General features: G+C 38.0%; 2 protein-coding genes across 5 annotated transcripts in view; both read right to left on the bottom strand.

The window, feature by feature from the left end:
* Positions 1-18,390, bottom strand: part of LOC116468019 (putative neuroblastoma breakpoint family member 7) — a 901,770-nt gene that overhangs the window by 191,934 nt on the left and 691,446 nt on the right. The gene's annotated exons all lie outside the window — the stretch shown is intronic.
* The window catches only part of NOTCH2 (notch receptor 2), a 164,222-nt gene that overhangs the window by 118,902 nt on the left and 26,930 nt on the right, over positions 1-18,390 (bottom strand). For all 4 annotated transcript variants that reach the window (XM_032151593.2, XM_032151594.2, XM_058439384.1 and 1 more), the window contains exon 2: positions 5,266-5,347. In XM_032151593.2, coding sequence (XP_032007484.1) covers positions 5,266-5,347 — 82 coding nt within the window. The remainder of the gene's footprint in view (positions 1-5,265; positions 5,348-18,390) is intronic.

The following is an 18,390-nucleotide window of genomic DNA, read 5'->3' as shown; positions in this document are numbered from 1 at the left end:
TTTACAATAATTTACCTTAAAGTGTAGTTTTTAGATCAGCACTTTGGCAAAAAGTAGACATTCTCAAATGCAAGCACCCATCTACAGGAACATATACAACTCACGGTGACTTTCTGCTGTTTCACAAACACTATGTTACATATTTACCAAGTGGTATGTAGGAAATTCTGAAAGGCCCCTTTATATTTCCAATTTTCATCATTAAAAATAATTGCAGAGTAACTTATATCAGACTAACCCTCTTGCTCTGGACAAAACATCAAAGGCACTGGAGAACCACTGAAAGCAGGCATAAACTAGAAGGGATATAAGCCTCAGAAAAAACGAAGCAAACTATATGAAACCCACATTGACAGTTTTGGTTTTTTTTATCGTGAAGGTACACCCCAGTTCATGCAGCAGAAGAGGAAGAGTGTGCAAGCAGAAAACAGAAGTCCTGCTATGCTGAGGAGTCAGAAGTATCTGGAGCTGTCACAGCAGCTAGAATATGAGGAGAAAAAATCCTGGAAAAGACAGAACCACAGAGTGGGTAGCTTCAAAGTATGTATACAACTCTGCTCAAATCCTTAAATAATTCCTGACTATGCATGAGCAAGATAAGATTCAGAAACCCAAGAGAAAGTAAGAGCTGGACAGCTGAAAAGACTGAGCAGAAGGCTCCTGGGGCTGGGAGGACAAGTTCTGCCTTAGAAGGGCTTAATGAACACCTCAGGGCTTGGTAGGCCCCTCACACTTTCCACTGAACCCCTAGAAGGGTCACATCTTGGGAATAAGAGCCCTATCCCATGACTAAGATTTGTATCATCGGACTAAGGGCAGAACAGAAGTAGGCCCACCCTAATGTGTCCTAAAACCTAGCATCCATAGGATCAAGATGATCTGCCAATCTTGACAAAATTCAACATTCTTTAGTGGGAGATAAACTTTAAAATCTATCACCCACAATGTCCAGTAAATAATGTAAAACTACCATACATGTGTAAAGTAAAGGGAAGTCATACCCATGTCCAAAGAAGAAGCAGTTGATAGAAACAGAAACACATCCGTAGACAACCCAGATGTTAAGAACTAGCAGACAAAGATTTTAAATAACTATAATAAATGTCCTTAAAATGCACATTTTGTCAATTATACAAATCATAACCTAACCTACCCTCAGAATCCTAGTGAACTTGAGTTGTCCATGATCTTTAATCAAATTGGGATTCAGAATGGTTTATATTTGAAAGCCCGAAGCAAACAACTTGAAAGTGATTAATGACATCAAATTTAATTACATATTTACACCTCCCAGTAGGACAAGAGGAAGAATAAAATATCTCTCTGTAGTGAGAGGGCTTTATTAAGATTTGACAGTAGTTATTTAACAGCAATAATTGAGTTTTATGCAAGATTACACAGGTTCTCCTTATCTGGCATCAAAATCTAATCACAGACTGATAGGGTACTTAGGCTCCTAACAGTGAGAAAAAACAGTTGAGCTGAGTACAAAACTAATCTTCAAAAGTACTTATCTTCATCTGTCAATGTGATCTTATCAAGGATTTTTATAATTTCTATAAACAATCATTATATTTTAGCTGAATCAGTAGCATTATGCTGTCTAAACAGATAGTCAGATTCCTTCTGTTTTAAAACATTTTCTACCAGTTCCCATCCCACCACTCACCACTCACCCCCACTCTGGCCCTGTAAAAGGAATTTGGCTTTAACTTTCTTTTCTTAATCCACTAAGCAATCTCATGAATAAAAAGATAATCACATGCCCTGTATGCCTGATAGAATTTTTATAAACCTTCTAAGTGTTTTAATATTTATTTACTATTTTGTGAAAATAATATTTACTGAACAAGCTAGATCATCTTCTTTCTCCACAGAAAAAAAGGTAAGGTTGGTGAAAATACACTGAAAGCTCTGCTAGATACACATAAATTTTTGCATAAAATTTTGCTTAAAATTCTGTGGAGGCTGGCAAAGCACTGTAGAATGATTGACATGGCTGCCTTGATATTGTTCTTGCTTTTTCTGTGTCCACTTATGTTGACCCTGCCACTCCTAAAGATGCTAATATTACTTTTGCTGAGGTAGGGAATCACTCTCTTTATACAAGTTTTGTTGTTCATCTTGGTCTCCCAAAAGGATGGCCTCACCAAATTTTTTCTTACTCTCTCTCAAGGAGCTTGTTTCCCTCAAAACAGGAAAGACATCTGAGGGACATACCCAGAACTGTATCCATAAGCATTCCATCCTATCAACAATTAACAAGTACCCAGGGACAGAATGTAGGCAGCTCCATTTTCTTTTTTTTTTTTTTTTTTTTTTTTGGAGACACAGTCTTGTTCTGTCGCTCAGGCTGGAGTGCAGTGGTGCAATCCTGGCTCACTGCAAGCTCCGCCTCCTGGGTTCAGGCCATTCTCCTGCCTCAACCTCCCGAGTAACTGGGATTATAGGTGTGTGCCACCACGCCCAGCTAATTTTTTGTATTTTTAGTAGAGATGGGATTTCAACATGTTAGCCAGGATGGTCTCCAACCTTGGTTGGAGAGTATGAGACTAGCAGCCCAACAGTCTAACAAAGAACTATTGGACTTCTTCCCAACAGTGACCCTTAGGTGTCCTCTCCTGGTAAGTGCTCAGAGATTAGTCTCCCCTAGAAACCTTCTCTCCCCATGTCAGACCAAAAATATATAGGCGAACCCTTAGAACCTATTTGAAATTCTCCATATATAAGTCACCAAGTTGAATGATCTTCAAATAGAACTAATTTGCCTCTCCGTATGGTATTACCATCCTGAATGCTATGTGAAGTAAATAAATTTTTTTAATTTTACTTTTAAGTTCTGGGATACACGTACAGAACGTGCAGGTTTGTTACATAGTTATACATGTGCCATGGTGGTTTGCTGCACCTATCAACCCATCATCTAGGTTTTAAGCCCCACATGCATTAGGTATTCGTCCTAATGCTCTCCCTCCCCTTTCCCCCAACCCCAACAGGCCCCAGTGTGTGATGTTCCCCTCCCTGTGTCCATGTGTTCTCATTGTTCAACTCTCACTTATGAGTGAGAACATGCTGTGTTTGGTTTTCTGTTCCTGCGTTAGTTTGCTGAGAATGATGGCTTCCAGCTTCATCCATGTCCCTGCAAAGGACATGAACTCATTCTTTTTTATGGCTGCATAGTATTCCATCATGTATACATGCCACATTTTCTTTAGCCAGTCTATCACTGTTGGGCCTTTGGGTTGGTTCCAAGTCTTTCCTACTGTAAATAGTGCTGCAATAAACATACATGTGCATGTGTCCTCATAGTAGAATGATTTATAATCCTTTGGGTATATACCCAGTAATGGGATTGCTGGGCCAAATAGTATTTCTGGTTCTAGATCCTTGAGGAATCGCCACACTGAAATTTTTAAAGGAGAGAACCAGTGTCTTCTTATTTAACATAAATAGATAAGAAACATGTGCATGATGGTATCTACTTAGCACCTTTTAGTTTAAGAAACACATTGTTGAACAATAACTACACCAGGCACTGTACTAGGCATTAACTATGCAAAAAATGCATAAGACTAAGACTTCACATTCTAGTAGAAGAAACACATCAGCAAATGACCAGAATGCAATGGGGTTAACTACCACAAGAGTTGAATAACAGAATAAAGCAAGCAACTAAGGCACCAAATGCCACAAAAAGACTAAACAAGTTTTCAGTGGCCTACTCTAAGGTATTAAGTTCCTTCCCTTGTTATCTCCAGTTGTATCTCCATTCTTAGAGGAGAATGCACCACATGTTTTCTTTTTCCCCAGCTAGAAAAACTAAATGAGCAGCCCATAATAAGCTACATAAAACCTTTATTCCCAATGTTATCTTTATTCCAATCCAAACAACCTCCTGTTAAGCTTCACTGTCATCACAGCTTAAAATATTTTCACTTTAGTGAAGAAAATTATTTCTGACTTGAAAAAAAAAATCTTGTTTATAACATTAAAAAACTAAATCCTGGTGTCAGAACAGATCTCATTGGAAAAAAGTTGTAATTACATTTCTGGTAAGAAAAAAAAAATGTGTTGGATAAACTCACTTAAAATGCTTATTAAGCAAGTACCTCCACCAAAGCAAAGAAGAACTACTCCTCACAAAGGTGAAGGAAAAGAAGAGAAATTTCATATTACCAAATCTTATTTCTCCAGCATCTTCCCTGAAATAAATAGAATGGATACATATTCCTCTCAAAAATTTTCAGTTGAGGCAGAAGAAAAAAAATTATTTGCAGGAAACCTAGAAAAGCTATTATGAAATTATCTCACAGCCTTTCTCAAACAAACAAAATGTCTTGGCTAGAGTAGATGGTTGAAGAAAAAGGAAAAAAAAATGCTCTTAAGCCAAGAACTAGCCTACATTTTCCTTCACACTTATTACTCTTTTATCCCCATATAATAATATACACTCAAAGCCCCTGCTCCCCCCCAATCTACACATATGCATACATCTTCCTCTCTCACTGTCTCACTTTCAGAATTAGATTTTTTACACTAGAAAAAAAATATGAATATAATATTCACATATACTGGGCCGAATATTAAAGTTGGTATCTATTTGGTTTTACTTAAAAACAAGATCATAGGTAACATGTTAAGGGGAGACTCTAAGAGTATGCCTTAATCTGAAAAACACAAGGTAATCTAATATGTATGTGTATATACATATATTTTATATTTCTTTTTGAGAAGGAGTCTTGCTCTGTCACCCAGACTAGAGTGCAATGACGTGGTCTCAGCTCACTGCAACCTCCGCCTCCTGGGTTCAAGTCATTCTCCTGCCTCAGCCTCCTGAGTAGCTGGGACTCCAGGCATGCGCCACCACACCCGGCTAATTTTTGTATTTTTAGTAGAGATAGGGTTTCACTATGTTGGCCAGGCTGGTCTTGAACTCCTGACCTCGTGATTCGCCCGACTCAGCCTCCTAAAGCACTGGGATTACCAGCATGAGCCACCATGCCCAGTCTACCCCATATATATTAACTAACCACTCACTGAAAAGTCTTTTTCATAGTGAGAAAGATAACAGTAAGATAGTAAGAAGTTCTTATTAGCCAATTATCTGGCATCCACATCCTTCCATTCTCACCCCCAACCAAAATATGTACCAGGAAAGCTCAAGAACCAGTAACATTCCACAGAAGCATTAAAAATAGAGGAGTAGAATCAAATCTTGTCCAGTGTTCTATCGCAAAAAGAAAATACATAAAGAGAAAAACTTACTTGCAGTATCCTGTGCCATTGTGGTAGGTAACACACATTCCTTCATTTACACAGGGTTCATAGCCATCTCGACACTGCAATGCTAAAAATAAAAACAAATGCACATTAGAAGTAAATCACTAATCATAACCCTCAGACACCAAAGAAGTGTAATCCAATCCAGATCATCATTCATTCCCACCTAATCTGGGTTTCTTTTTAGAGTTTTAATCAGTTTTTTATGTTTTGGCTTCTAGCACAGAAGCCCATCCCAAAAGTGTCTTCCAACAATAACCACGTTTGTGATCTTGAATGACGCTCTTACTTCTCTGTGTTTCAATATCTCCAGCTGTCACATCTCCATCTCCCAATTAAAAATTAAAGCCATACCATCTATGACAGGACACATCATCTTGGGATTTAGATACTTCATATGAGTATTGTAAGGATTCATTAATGAGTGTTTAGGAAAATGCTAGATAAATAATAGACGACCATTATACCGATGAATTACTTAGCCTTCAGGTGAAGTTTTAAAACAGACCACTTCAAGAAGTAATCAGAAACAGCAACAACAGTAATTCGACAAACTAAAATTGAAAGCCTAGTATGTACCAGGCACAAAATTAGGATCCAGAAAAAAGGAGAAATGGAATACATAAATAAACAAATAAATATAATCTCTAGCTTTAACGGGCCCATAAAAAGATGGGGAGTAGATCATGAATACAGACTGTAGAGAGAGTATCAAAAGAAATAAAAGGAGAAGGTAATTTTATACATACAGATAAAACAAAAATTCTCAAACTGTTGACTCCCCCATTCCCTTTAAGAGACAATGAAATGGCACTTTACCATCTGAGGCCCTCCCAAAAACAGACTTTTCAGAAAAAAAGAACAAAAACAACAGTAATAGTAGACATTTTCACTGATTTCAGCCAAGAATGGAAGAAGTCTACCCGAAATCTGCCAATCACTTGCTGGATAATTACAATATCTTAATTGTTTAGCTTTTAGAGTTGAAATTTTCATCACCAAAATACATATCGAGAACCCTAACAACTGGAAAGGTAAGACAGAAAGAAACCTAGTCAAACAATAAATATCAAAATTGAAGCTCATAAACTCTTTCTTGGAAGTTATTAAGATGTCCATCTCTTATGATAGTTAATGTATAAATACCTGAAAGCAAAACTGAGAAGCTCCCCCTCCAAGTTTCCTCTAACCACACCACTCTATGCATAAATTGTGCAAGATCAGAGACTCTAGGCCTGGCCACCCCTGGCCTCAAAACCAGTAGCCCAGGTGAAAGCTGGATGTCAGAACAACTTCTCCACCAATAATTACTGCATCAGAGCCCAGTATTGTATCCAGTAGTAGAATCATTTGAGAACATGTTTACAGAAAATGCATCTCATCCTTGAAATAATATTTTTAAATGGTAATAGTAATAATAATAGGAGCTAACACATAGAACTTACTAAATACCAAGCACTGTCCTAAGTAGTTTACATAAATTAGCTAACTAATTTAATCTTCACAACAACCCTTAGAAGTAAATTTCATTATACCCATTCTCAGGTGAGAAAACAGGGAGGATAAGTGGCCTGCCTACTGTCATGCCAGTGAGTTAGAAAGCCAGAATTTGAATCCAGAGACTCTGCCCTTAACCACCAAGATACACTGCTTCCCACTACCTGAAATGTCTCAGGATTGGCAGGGTGGATATTATTATACCCATTTACCAATAGTAAAGGCCAGAGAGAATAAGTGGCTTCTCTATGGGGCATCGCACCACTAGCTGGTGGCAGTGCTGGGCTTCGGACCCAGCTCTCAGTAAAAGTCCAACCCATCTCTATGACAGCTGGGTCACACAAAGAGTCACCAGGCTGCAGGCCCAAAGAGGCAAATTCAGGAAGAGGGTCATCTTGTTGTCCATATCCCACTTCCCTGTAAGGCTCAAATGCTCCCTCTTCCCACACTGATAAGCCCAATGCAACAACTATAATTAAAACAGTTAATGTCAGGTTATTTCCTCCATACCAAAGTTCTCAAACTGATTTTTTCATTCTCTTTAGACACTTTTATTAGTTTCAGTGAGAACTTCCGGGGTTTTTTCTATTTACTTTTTTTCTTTAAATAAAATAATAAATAAATAAAATCCTCACAGTAGGAAAGGAATGTCCTGTAGGCACAGAAAAAGCTGTAGCTCTGTCCCCCTGCAGGAATCCTGGTGCAGTGGAGGGACTCAGGAGACCTGAAATCCTGTCTGTACACCTAACTGCAAGCAAAGCACAACTTCATGGGGGCTCAATTTCCCTACCTGTAAACCAAGCTGAGAGTGAACTAAATGTCCCTGAAGGTTCCCTGTGATCCACCAGCAACAGCTCCCTCCTTAAAAGTACATGAATGGCATGCTCAGTGCCTGAAGAAACCTGGAGTACATAACGACCCAGCCACCCATGACTCAGAATGCCATGGGTGCAAAAATCACGGCCTGTTCCTATTAAGTGTCCTGACAAATCATTACAGTGACAGGTTCAGAGAAATACAAACAACCCAAAGTCAATATGTAACAATCAATCTAGCAAATAACTTTACAGCCTAGCCTTAGTAAACCAATCAAACTCAGTGACTGAAAAGAAGGTGGGCTTACCAGGCTAATAATTAATGCCACTTGGCTGATGTGTGGGATCATGCTACCTTGAACCTTTAACATTTACTGAGCCACGGTTCTCAAACTTTAGTAAGCACTGGAATCACTTGGAGGGCTTTTTAAAAAAGAGTGTTGGACTCGACCCCCACAATTTCTGACTAAGTCCGTAGGGAGCCTGGGAATCTGCATTCCTAACAAATTCCCAGGTGATGTTGATACCACAGGTCTGAGGAACCACACACTGACTACGACTATATGAACGATTGAGTGTCCACTTTTAAAAATACTCAAAAGCTATATAATACAGAGGTCTTAGATGATTTAGATGATAACATATTGTCTGAATAAACAGGATGTGGAGAAATGGAATCCTTCTACTCTGTTAATGGGAATGTAAATTAGTACAACCATTGTGAAAAACAGTGCAGATGTTCCTCAAAAAACTAAAAATAGAATCACCACATGATCTGGTAATCCCACTGCTGGATATTTACCCCAAATATTTTAAATCAGTTTATTGAAAAGATGTCTGTACACCCATACCAAGTTATGGAAGTGTCCATCAACAGATGAATGGATAAATAAAAGGTGGTAGATAGGCCGGGCACAGTGGCTCACGCCTATAATCCCAGCACTTTGGGCAACCGAGGCGGGTGGATCACGAGGTCAGGAGTTCAAGACCAGCCCGGCGAAGATGATGAAACCCCATCTCTATTAAAAGTACAAAAATTACAGCACGCCAGTAATCCCAGCTACTCAGGAGGCTGAGGCAGGAGAATCGCTTGAACCTGGGGGGCGGAGGTTGCAGTGAGCCGAGATCGCGCCACTGCACTCCAGCCTGAGTGACAGAGGGAGACTCCGTCACAAAAAAAAAAAAAAAAAAAAAGGTGTGGTAGATATATACAATGGAATACTATTCAACCTTTAGAAAGAAATTCTGTCATTTGAGACAACATGGATAGAATTGGAGAACATTATGCTAAGTGAAAAAAGGCACAGAAAGACAAATATAGCATGTTCTCACTTATATGTAGAATTGAAAACCATCAAAATCATAGAAGCAGAGAGGAGAATGATGGTTACGGAAGCTACGGGCCTGATGGTCAATGGCCATCAAAAAGCTACAGTTACACAAGAAGAATTTTTTTTATATGTTTGAGATATATTGCATAGTGTGGTGAATATAGTTAATAATAGGGTATTGTACATTTCAAAATTCCTAAGAGTACATTTCAAAAAATGTTAAATATTTGAGATGAAGGATACACTACCTTTTAATTGTTCTACATTGTATTAGCAAATTATAACATCACTTTGTACCCTATAAATGTATACAACTATAAATTGACAATTCTAATTTTTAAAAAAGAAAAATAATCTTGAGACTCGTGGCTTTACTCAGGAGCAAAAATGAATATTATAATTATCTTCCATACAAAGAGAAATTAAAACTTTGATAATCTGAAACCATGAAAGTGAGACCGGGAAAGACCTCATTTCAAAATTCAATTTACTTTTTTCCAATGTAAAACACTTAAATTTAACAATAAAATTGAAGACAGCTTCATGCTTATAAAGTTAAAAAAAGAAACATTAAATCATACCATAGAGAACTGATGTTTAAACTGATCCTTCAATAGACTCCAAGAAACTAGTCACTCACAAAGAGTCACATTTAACCCCAATTTTCATGTCAATAAATACTCGCTGGCTGAAATAAATCTTATTTACTGTGTGTGTATCTGCTGTTTGTGCAGGCCCTCCTCTACTCCACCAAAAAAAAAAAAAAAAAAAAGACAAAAAGAAGTAGTAGATTTCAATCTCATCACTCCATCATTTGGCAATACAATATAAAAATCTAGAAGCCAATTTCCAATTTTCATACACTTTCAGTGCAGTGGATTTGGGAACTAGCTATCTAATATTCAGAACATATTTAGAAAGCATCTACTATCAGCAGGCACAGGCCCTGATGTCAGGGATACCGTAGTATACAGAATAAACTCCCTGTCCTCAGGAACCTTATTTCTATAAGAGAAAGGTGGCTAAAAAATTAATAAATAAAATAATTGTGGACAGTAATAAGCGATAAGTTCCATTGGAAACAAAACCCAGTAATGTATAAAAAGCAACCATGAAGGCTGGGGGTGCAAGAGCATACCTCAGATAGTGTCTAGGAAAGGCCTCCCTGAGGAGATATGTTTTGAGCTACAATGTAAATGAACAAGTGTCATGAAGATATGAGGGAAGAGCACCCCAGGCAGAGGAAACAACAAGTGTAAAGGCCTTGAAGTGGGAATTAGACTGGTATTCCAGGTTCATATGGCTAGAGGTTATTAAGCAATGACAGAGGCCAGGGAGGTAGGCTGGGGTTAGATCACAAGAGCCCATGATAAGGATCACAGCTCTAAGTAGGAGAGTAAACTACTCAGCTGTTTTAAATAAGAAAAATGACACAGATTTATGTTTGAACAAAGTCAAGATTATGAAATGGTCCAGTGAGTAAAAAGGTTTTTCTTTTCTTTCTTATATAAGCTTATTCAAGTCATCCCTTTTTAGACTAGACTGAAGACATCCATTTTCCCAGCTCCCCAAAATGGCAATGATTTTATTCTAATAGCATCTAACCTTCCAGAAGCACTACTTGTAACATGTTGCCCCACTACTTTCTAACCTACAATGGCTGTCAGTTCTTACTTAGTTCTCAGAACTTAGCCTCAGTTTGGCTCTCCTAAGAACCAGTTGGGAGGTCTGTGCAGTACCTTCACACGGTACCAAGTTTGGCACTTTTTCTTCCAAGGACAAGCCATTTCTTACTTTAACCAGTCTAGGCTCCCATGCTGGCCTTCCAGATCAGAGCTTACCTTACCTGCCCAGTATTACTCCCCACCACTTTCATTGCACTCTCTGCCCAGTTTATGCCCTCTTTCCTGAACAGATCGTCATTGAACTCAGTTCCATTCCTCCATGCATGTCTGTGCTTCCTCTGATTTCTGCCTTCCTCATTACTATCTAAATTCTACCCATTCCTTCAAGGCCCAGTTCACCTCTTGCCTCACCCAGAAAGCTTCCCCTGGAGGGTTCTGGTCCTCACAGGGCCACCACCCCCTATCCCTGTAACACTCATGACTCTCAATTCAGCACTACATGGTCTTCTAGCTGTCTGCTTTTTCACTTTTAAGTTCCTGGGATATAGAAAACACTTCTTCTTTTCTGAGTATTTGAAGCAATGCAGTTAAGCAGTTGAAAGCACGGATGCAGAAATCAGACGAATCTGGGTTTGAATACTAGCTCCACCACTGACTATCGCTGTATCTTCTTTGTGCTTGATATAGTTCGGCTATTTTGTCCCTTCCAAATCTCATGTTGAAATGTAATCCCCAATGTTGAAGGTGGGGCCTACTGGGAGGTGTTTAGGTTATGGGGGCAGATGTCTCATGAATAGCTTGGTGCCCACCCACAGTAATGAGTGAGTTCTTGCTACCATGTGAGCTGGTTGTTTGAAAGAGCCTGACATCTCTCTTGCTCCCTCCTCTCTTGCCATGTTACATACCTGCTCCCTCTTCACCTTCAGCCATGAAAGTTTTTTGAGCCCTCACCACAAGCAGATGTTGGTTCTAAACTTCTTGTACAATCCGCAAAGCTATTAGCCAAATAAACCTCTTTTCTTTATAAATTATTCAGCCTCAGGTATTCCTTTAGAGCAATGCAAAACAGACTAACACACTTCTTTTAAAAAAGTATAGCACTGAAGGCATAAGGAGAAGTGATCCACTAAAGGTAAAATAAACAATATATGTGAGCAAAAACTCAATTTTAATACAGTTCCACTAATATTTGTTGAGCAACTACTGTGAGCATTGTCCCCTACTAGGCACTACATGAAAATTAAGCACAAATAAAACAAACAATCTCTGTCCTCATGATCCTTACAATCTAATGAGGAGAAGTTGGAAGTAGGGGCAGAGAGAATGTGACCTACCCAAATGACTCTAAGATAAATACAAACAAAATAAAAATTGCCAATATATACCCTTGGCATACCCTCTTAATACCAATCTCAGAATCACTCCACAAAGAACTTTTAAGAAATACAATATGAACCCTTGATGTTTAGCACTAACTGTAACTCAATCCAGACAAGGCTCTTTTATTTATTCAGGTTTATCAGCCCCAATTGTAAATAAAAACTGCAAACAACAGAATAAGCTGCCATTGATTTTAACCAGCTCCAGCGCCTCAGAAATATATTCATTTAAGGATAAGGCTAAGGTATCCAGACTTGACGGAATCTTCCTTAAAATTTCCTCTAGGCATTTACCTAGGTTTTCCAATGCTTTTCAATATCATACCAGCTACATATCACTGGCTTAAAAGCCTTTGTTTTAGGAATTTCTAACATGAGTAATTAAGTCGGTACTTCAGCCAGTGTAATCTGAGCAGCCTTCAATGTGTTTTACTTGTTGCATTAACATGTAATCATTTTAAATTGGCATTACTTGTTGCTTTGTAGCCTCTTCAAATAAGCCTCTGTCGTCTATCTCACATGATTTTTTCATATCCTCCTCCCTGTCTGCAGTGTGGTATCTGTGCTTAGATCCACTGCTCAATCAGAAGATATTTTAATGTCTTGACTGTCTGAGGCTCCTAAAATACATGAAGAGGAGTTATACAGGCTCTTTTAACTTTTTCTTCAACGTTTATGCAAATTTCAAGTAGCAATATTTGAGAGATGAAGTCTGAGTTTACGCCCTAGGATCTTGGCTGTGGTTGGTTGCTGTTGATTCTGGCACACAGCCTCTGGAAGAGGCTCAGTAAAATGAACAAAGCAAAGTTTTCTAAAATGACTGCCTGCATTATTACCAAAAATAGGAGAATTGAGGGCAGACAAGGAGACATCAGGGATTTGCAATAATTCTCATAGCGCCCTGCAATTTCAAACAAAACTTTCTCTAAATTTTTTATTCCATTGTTTGGGATCAAGCCATGAAAAAAAAAATCCAAACAAACAGAAGAAGTGCGGAAGCTTCAAATCCCAAGTGGTACATTTAAATAAAAACGAAGTGGAGAAACATCTGCCTTCCTCCTTGAAATTTGTCTTGATTAAAAGGAAAAAAAAAAAAAAAGCAATAAGAGATACATCAATTTTGTTTTCCTAATAGTGTTCCAAGGATTTATGTGCTCTTTACAGATATTATCATATAGAAAATGTGTTTTCTACCTAAGAGACGCTAGTATCAGATCCAGAAATTAAGAACTGGGCTATAGGGTCATGGCAAATTATTATTGCTTTTCAAAAACTGAAAATATACCTTAAGAAAATATAATCAACGATAACAACTTATAAATGAATATTTTTATATTACTAATAGAATTTTCATACTATAAAAAAATCATTCCAGTTACCTGATAAATCTAAAATAATTTTTGGTTTTAAAAATTCCAATTTTGTTCTATTTTATAATATTGAACTTGTTGCAAAAAAATTCATCAGTGTTTGCTGTGCTATATTGAAATCTATTATACACTGTGTGGTTTTTTCTTTTATTTTTCTCTTATTAAAGACCTCAGAAAAAAATTCAATTTATGCGTGGGTTAAATTTCAATACCTGAATTATGGAGATGAGACTAATGCATTCAGCTCTTCTACATGAAATACAAGGTTTGAAAAATCCACAAATACTTACAAATCGGGATGTAGCCAGTTTGCTAATAATGCTCACCTCTATACCCGTGTACATTCTTTTACCTGAAAAATATTTTACCTCCTTTTCCTTTTTCTCTATCTTGCTAAATTCCTACTATATTTCAAATCACAGATAAAGCATTATTTTCCTGAAGAAGCTCTCAGAGACCCACTGATATAGATGTTCCTCTTCTGTGCTCCCATTTTATCCTACGTAGATGTATTATAAGTGCTGGCTCACTCATCTCTCTCTCTCACACTTCTATGCAAATTCCATAGAGGCAGTAACCACAATTGGCTCCTCTTTGTACACCTGGGACCTAAGAAGGTGCCTGGACCACAGCAGGTACTCAATACTCAATAAGATATTCAATAAACTAAATATCTATAATTAAGACAAAACCTATGAATAAACCCAACCTTCAGCTTGTATGTTTATGTGTGGAATTTCACTTTGTGTAACAAATTAGAAAAGTAAAATAAAGAAAAAAATGCTGCAAATTTCCAGGCCTTTAACAAGGATGAAAAGTTGAGAAAGTAGAATTGTACTTTTCTAATCTTTGCAAAACTAAAACAGTTTTGAAAGTTCCTTTCTTACCGTTTGTTTGAATGAAGATACACTCTCTACTCTTAGCCCCCTATAAATCTTAAGCCATGTGTATTATGGTAAAAACTAGCTGAAATAGGTTGAATGGAAGCCAAAATAATTTACGTCCAAATGAAAAACATAGAAAACAGAGTAATAAAAAAATTCCAACTGAATGGGAAAATTCATTGTATAGTATTATCTTCCCCATGAGTAGGTTCACTAATACACATCGGCAGAACAATAAGCACCAACGAGATCCAAACAACACTTCAGTATAAGTATCTAACTCTTTGTAAAATGACATTGACCAACATGATCACAGAGTTTACATTTCCAAAAGGTTCAGGATCTCAGTGTAATAAAATCCAACAGACAGGAAGAAGCTGTATCATATCCAGAAATTTAATTATTCTCTACAAAAAGGGCTACATATTTGTGTGCTGCTTAGTGGTCAAAAAAGGTGAATATGAAGTGTTATTCCATGTCTTATCTTATATCTTGTATTATCTGTTCCGTTCCACTATCTGTACTTGTACTATTATCAAGACAAATTTTGCCTGTCACCAATTTCCTGTGCTTTTAGTAAACTCTCCCTTTTTAAAGGTCTTTTTTTTTGAGACAGAGTCTTGCTCTGTCACCCAGGCTGGAGTGCAGTGGGGCAATCTCGGCTCACTGAAAGCTCCTCCTCCTGGGTTCACGCCATTCTCCTGCCTCAGCCTCCCGAGTAGCTGGGACTACAGGCACCCGCCACCACACCTGGCTAATTTTTTGTATTTTTAGTAGAGACAGGGTTTCACCGTGTTAGCCAGGATGGTCTGGATCTCCTGACCTCGTGAGGCTGGGATTACAGGCGTGAGCCACCGCGCCCGGCCCTAAAGCTTTCTAAAGACTATTTTGTTAAGTACAGCTTAGTTTTTTTAAGTCCTTAATTTTAAGTACATGCTTTTAAGTACACTTGCTAGAAAAAAATTTATAAATATATATAATCTTCTTGCTATACACCCAAAAGAAACAACATATTCTTTTAGCTTAAATTGTTCAGGACACTTTTTAAATGGAGTACACAATTTCTCGTGTTTGTTAATTTAGAGGTAGACACTCAAACAGAAAGAATAACAAAATTATGTTAAAAATGAAAATGGAAAAACCTAAGATTGCTACATATTATTATATAAAATCATGGATACTTCCTAAAACAAAACAGGGAAAATCCAAAGAACAACCTCAGATTTCCCTACATGCATTCTTCCTCACAGCCTTTTTAAAACATCCTTGGGTGGTAACAATGAAGGCTACTCACAAGGATGGGGAGAGAGGTCATCAGGGATACCATAATCAATGTACTGTGCAAAAATAGTGCAGAGGAGATTGGTTAGTCCTACATAAAGTCCAACTACATGTATGGCTAACTATTCTCAAGTCAGGGTTCACAGAAGCTAAGGTCCTAACATTTGGATTATTTTTATATTAGTATCTGGATCAAATAATATGCCTTCAGCCAAAATCAAACTCTGTTCACCTGTGAATAGTATTCCTGTACCCAAATTCCTGTACACATCACTGAGGATTGTCTAAACCTAAGTGCCTCAAAAGGTCCTAAACCCTTGACTCATAGCCAAGATATTTCTTTTTTTTTTTTTTTTATACTTTAAGTTTTAGGGTACATGTGCACAACATGCAGGTTTGTTACATATGTATACATGTGCCATGTTGGTGTGCTGCACCCATTAACTCATCATTTAACATTAGGTTCTAATAAGGTCAGAAACTAGCACTGTGAGGGAAATATCTAAATATGGAGATTATAAACGCCTATCATTGCCATTTCCAGAGAACACACCTGAGGCCAAAAACCTTGGAACAGAGGAAAGCAGATAATAGAAAAATATCAAATCTTTATTCAATCCTAAAGGGAGAAGAAAACACAAAATATAGCCCTAAATGGCCAGGCGCGGTGGCTCATGTCTGTAATCCCAGCACTTTGGGAGGCCAAGGTGGGCGGATCACGAGGTCAGGAGATCAAGACCATCCTGGCTAACATGGTGAAACCCCGTCTCTACTAAAAATGCAAAAAAAAAATTAGCTGGGCGTGGTGGTGGGTGCCTGTAGTCCCAGATACTCGGGAGTCTGAGGCAGGAGAATGGCATGAACCCGGGAGGCGGAGCTTGCAGTGAGCAGAGATCGCACCACTGCACTCCAGCCTGGACAACAGAGCGAGACTCTGCCTAAAAAAATAAAAAAAAAAAAAAAAAAAATATATATATATATATATATATAGCCCTATACTTCAATTTTTATTTATTTTATTCTCCCTTGCTTTGTTTCTTCAGACATACAACTATCTCCCACATCAACACAACTTGGGCCTCCTGGTCAACAGAAAAAAATAATAAGGTGTACTTCATGATATTTGATGAGGAGCTGATAATCTCAATGTCCAAATCAGTTCCTCTTAAAAACGCCAGTCCTCCAACTCCATCAGCCTTTTGATTACTCATATTCTTTCTTTATTGTAAATGCAAGCAAGAATTTATCTTCAAGACTACTCAGATTTCTGCAGAGTTGTAGCAGTCATTTTAATGAAAAAGCAGCTCAACACACTAACAGTCACAATTTGGTTTGCAAGTGCTCACAATCATTCTATTTGCTTATCCAGTTGTTGCTGGAATGACAAAGACAGCAAAGACAGAAAAGTTTGTATACATTAAGTGACCATATTGGAACTTAAACTTTCCATGTTTGTGTCTTTAAGCACAGAAGAGAACTCTGGGTTTCTCCATTTGCAGCAACACCTAATTTGGCAAACTCAAAAGGTTACATTGTCTTTGATAAAGGCTTTCTTTGTTCGAGGGGTCAAAAGATTTCTCTCCAGCTTCAGCCTGATGATCTCGGATCAAAAGAAACAATATAAATTCCAATATATTAAATTTTAAAATGGGGGGTAAGCCCTAGAAGGGGTGCTGGCTCTCTTGAGCCCAGTGCTTTCCCTGATTCTCACAAATGAGTCATAAACTGCTAAAAAAAAAAGAGAGAGAGAGAGAAAAGAAAGAAAGAGAAAGAAAGTGAAAGAAAAGAAAGAAGAAAGAAAGAAAGAGAAAAAGAAAGAAAGGAGAAGGGAAAGGGAGAGGAAGGAAGCAAAAGAAAGAAAAAGGGGAGAGGGGAGGGGGAGAGGGGAGAGGGGAGAGGGGAGAGGGGAGGGGAAAGGGAGAGAGAGAGAGAGCGAGCGAGCGAGTGAGCAGATGCCCTGGCCTACCTTCCATTTCATCTGCTTTGTTGCCACTGCTGTCTGGAAGCCTAAGGGAATTCCACCAGAAGACAGATTCTGGAGCTAGGCAACACCTAAGTGATGTCTGCTCCACCTAGCTTCAGCACAGCTATAATACCACGGTAAGTGCTTGAAAAATGTCAGCCAAGCTAAACTGTTAAGGAGCAGGCCCAGTAGTTTTCTATCTCCCTCCAAGAGAGGATAACCAAGTCTTTAATTTCCCATAAGACAAAAAGAAAATCTGCAAAATTACAGTTTATTCTAGTCTTTAATGGTAACAATGACCTGGCACAGGAGATATTTCCATCTCTTTTGTTTATCACTCTTAAAATACTCTCTTCAATAAAACTCCATTCTACTTTAGGGACATGGGAGTGACACTCATGCTGAACAAGAGGGACTTACAAAGGGAGTTTTACCAGTTTCACCACTTCGGGCCCAGTGGGAATGTCCTTCCCATCATCACCTCATCACATTAACAAGATTAAGTCCTTTGGAAAACCAGTATAAAAGCAAGTAACCCTCAGTTCAAGCAAAGGGACAAAGGATTTAGTAAATGCGGTTATTAGTGTAGTGCTGGTGATTAAATAACATTTCTCCTCCTCCCCACTAAAGCACACATTACTTCATAGAAAATATTAAAACCAATGCATTGTAATCACTTTGGCTATGAGCCTAAATATATATTACCACAGAAAGTTTCAAATACAAAGTTTTATATTAAAAAAACACTAAATAAATCTAGTATCCTCCCCTCCCCCAATCCAATGTAATCTGGCTTTAAAATTGTTAAGAAGAACAAGTTTATAAATTTGAGCACAGTGAGTTTTTGTCTGTGCCCACCCACCTCCACAGAAAATACCCCAAAAGCAGCAACCTTCAGAAAATACAAGACTTTACTCTCAAAGAGTAACTCTAATGTGAGTTCCGGAAGATAGCCAGCCATATCC

The sequence above is a fragment of the Hylobates moloch genome, unplaced genomic scaffold (assembly GCF_009828535.3).
Source record: "Hylobates moloch isolate HMO894 unplaced genomic scaffold, HMol_V3 SCAFFOLD_5, whole genome shotgun sequence".
NCBI classification, from domain to species: Eukaryota; Metazoa; Chordata; class Mammalia; order Primates; family Hylobatidae; genus Hylobates; species Hylobates moloch.
The sequence above is the reverse complement of the archived record's forward strand: the minus strand, read 5'-3'. Positions and strand labels throughout refer to the sequence as shown.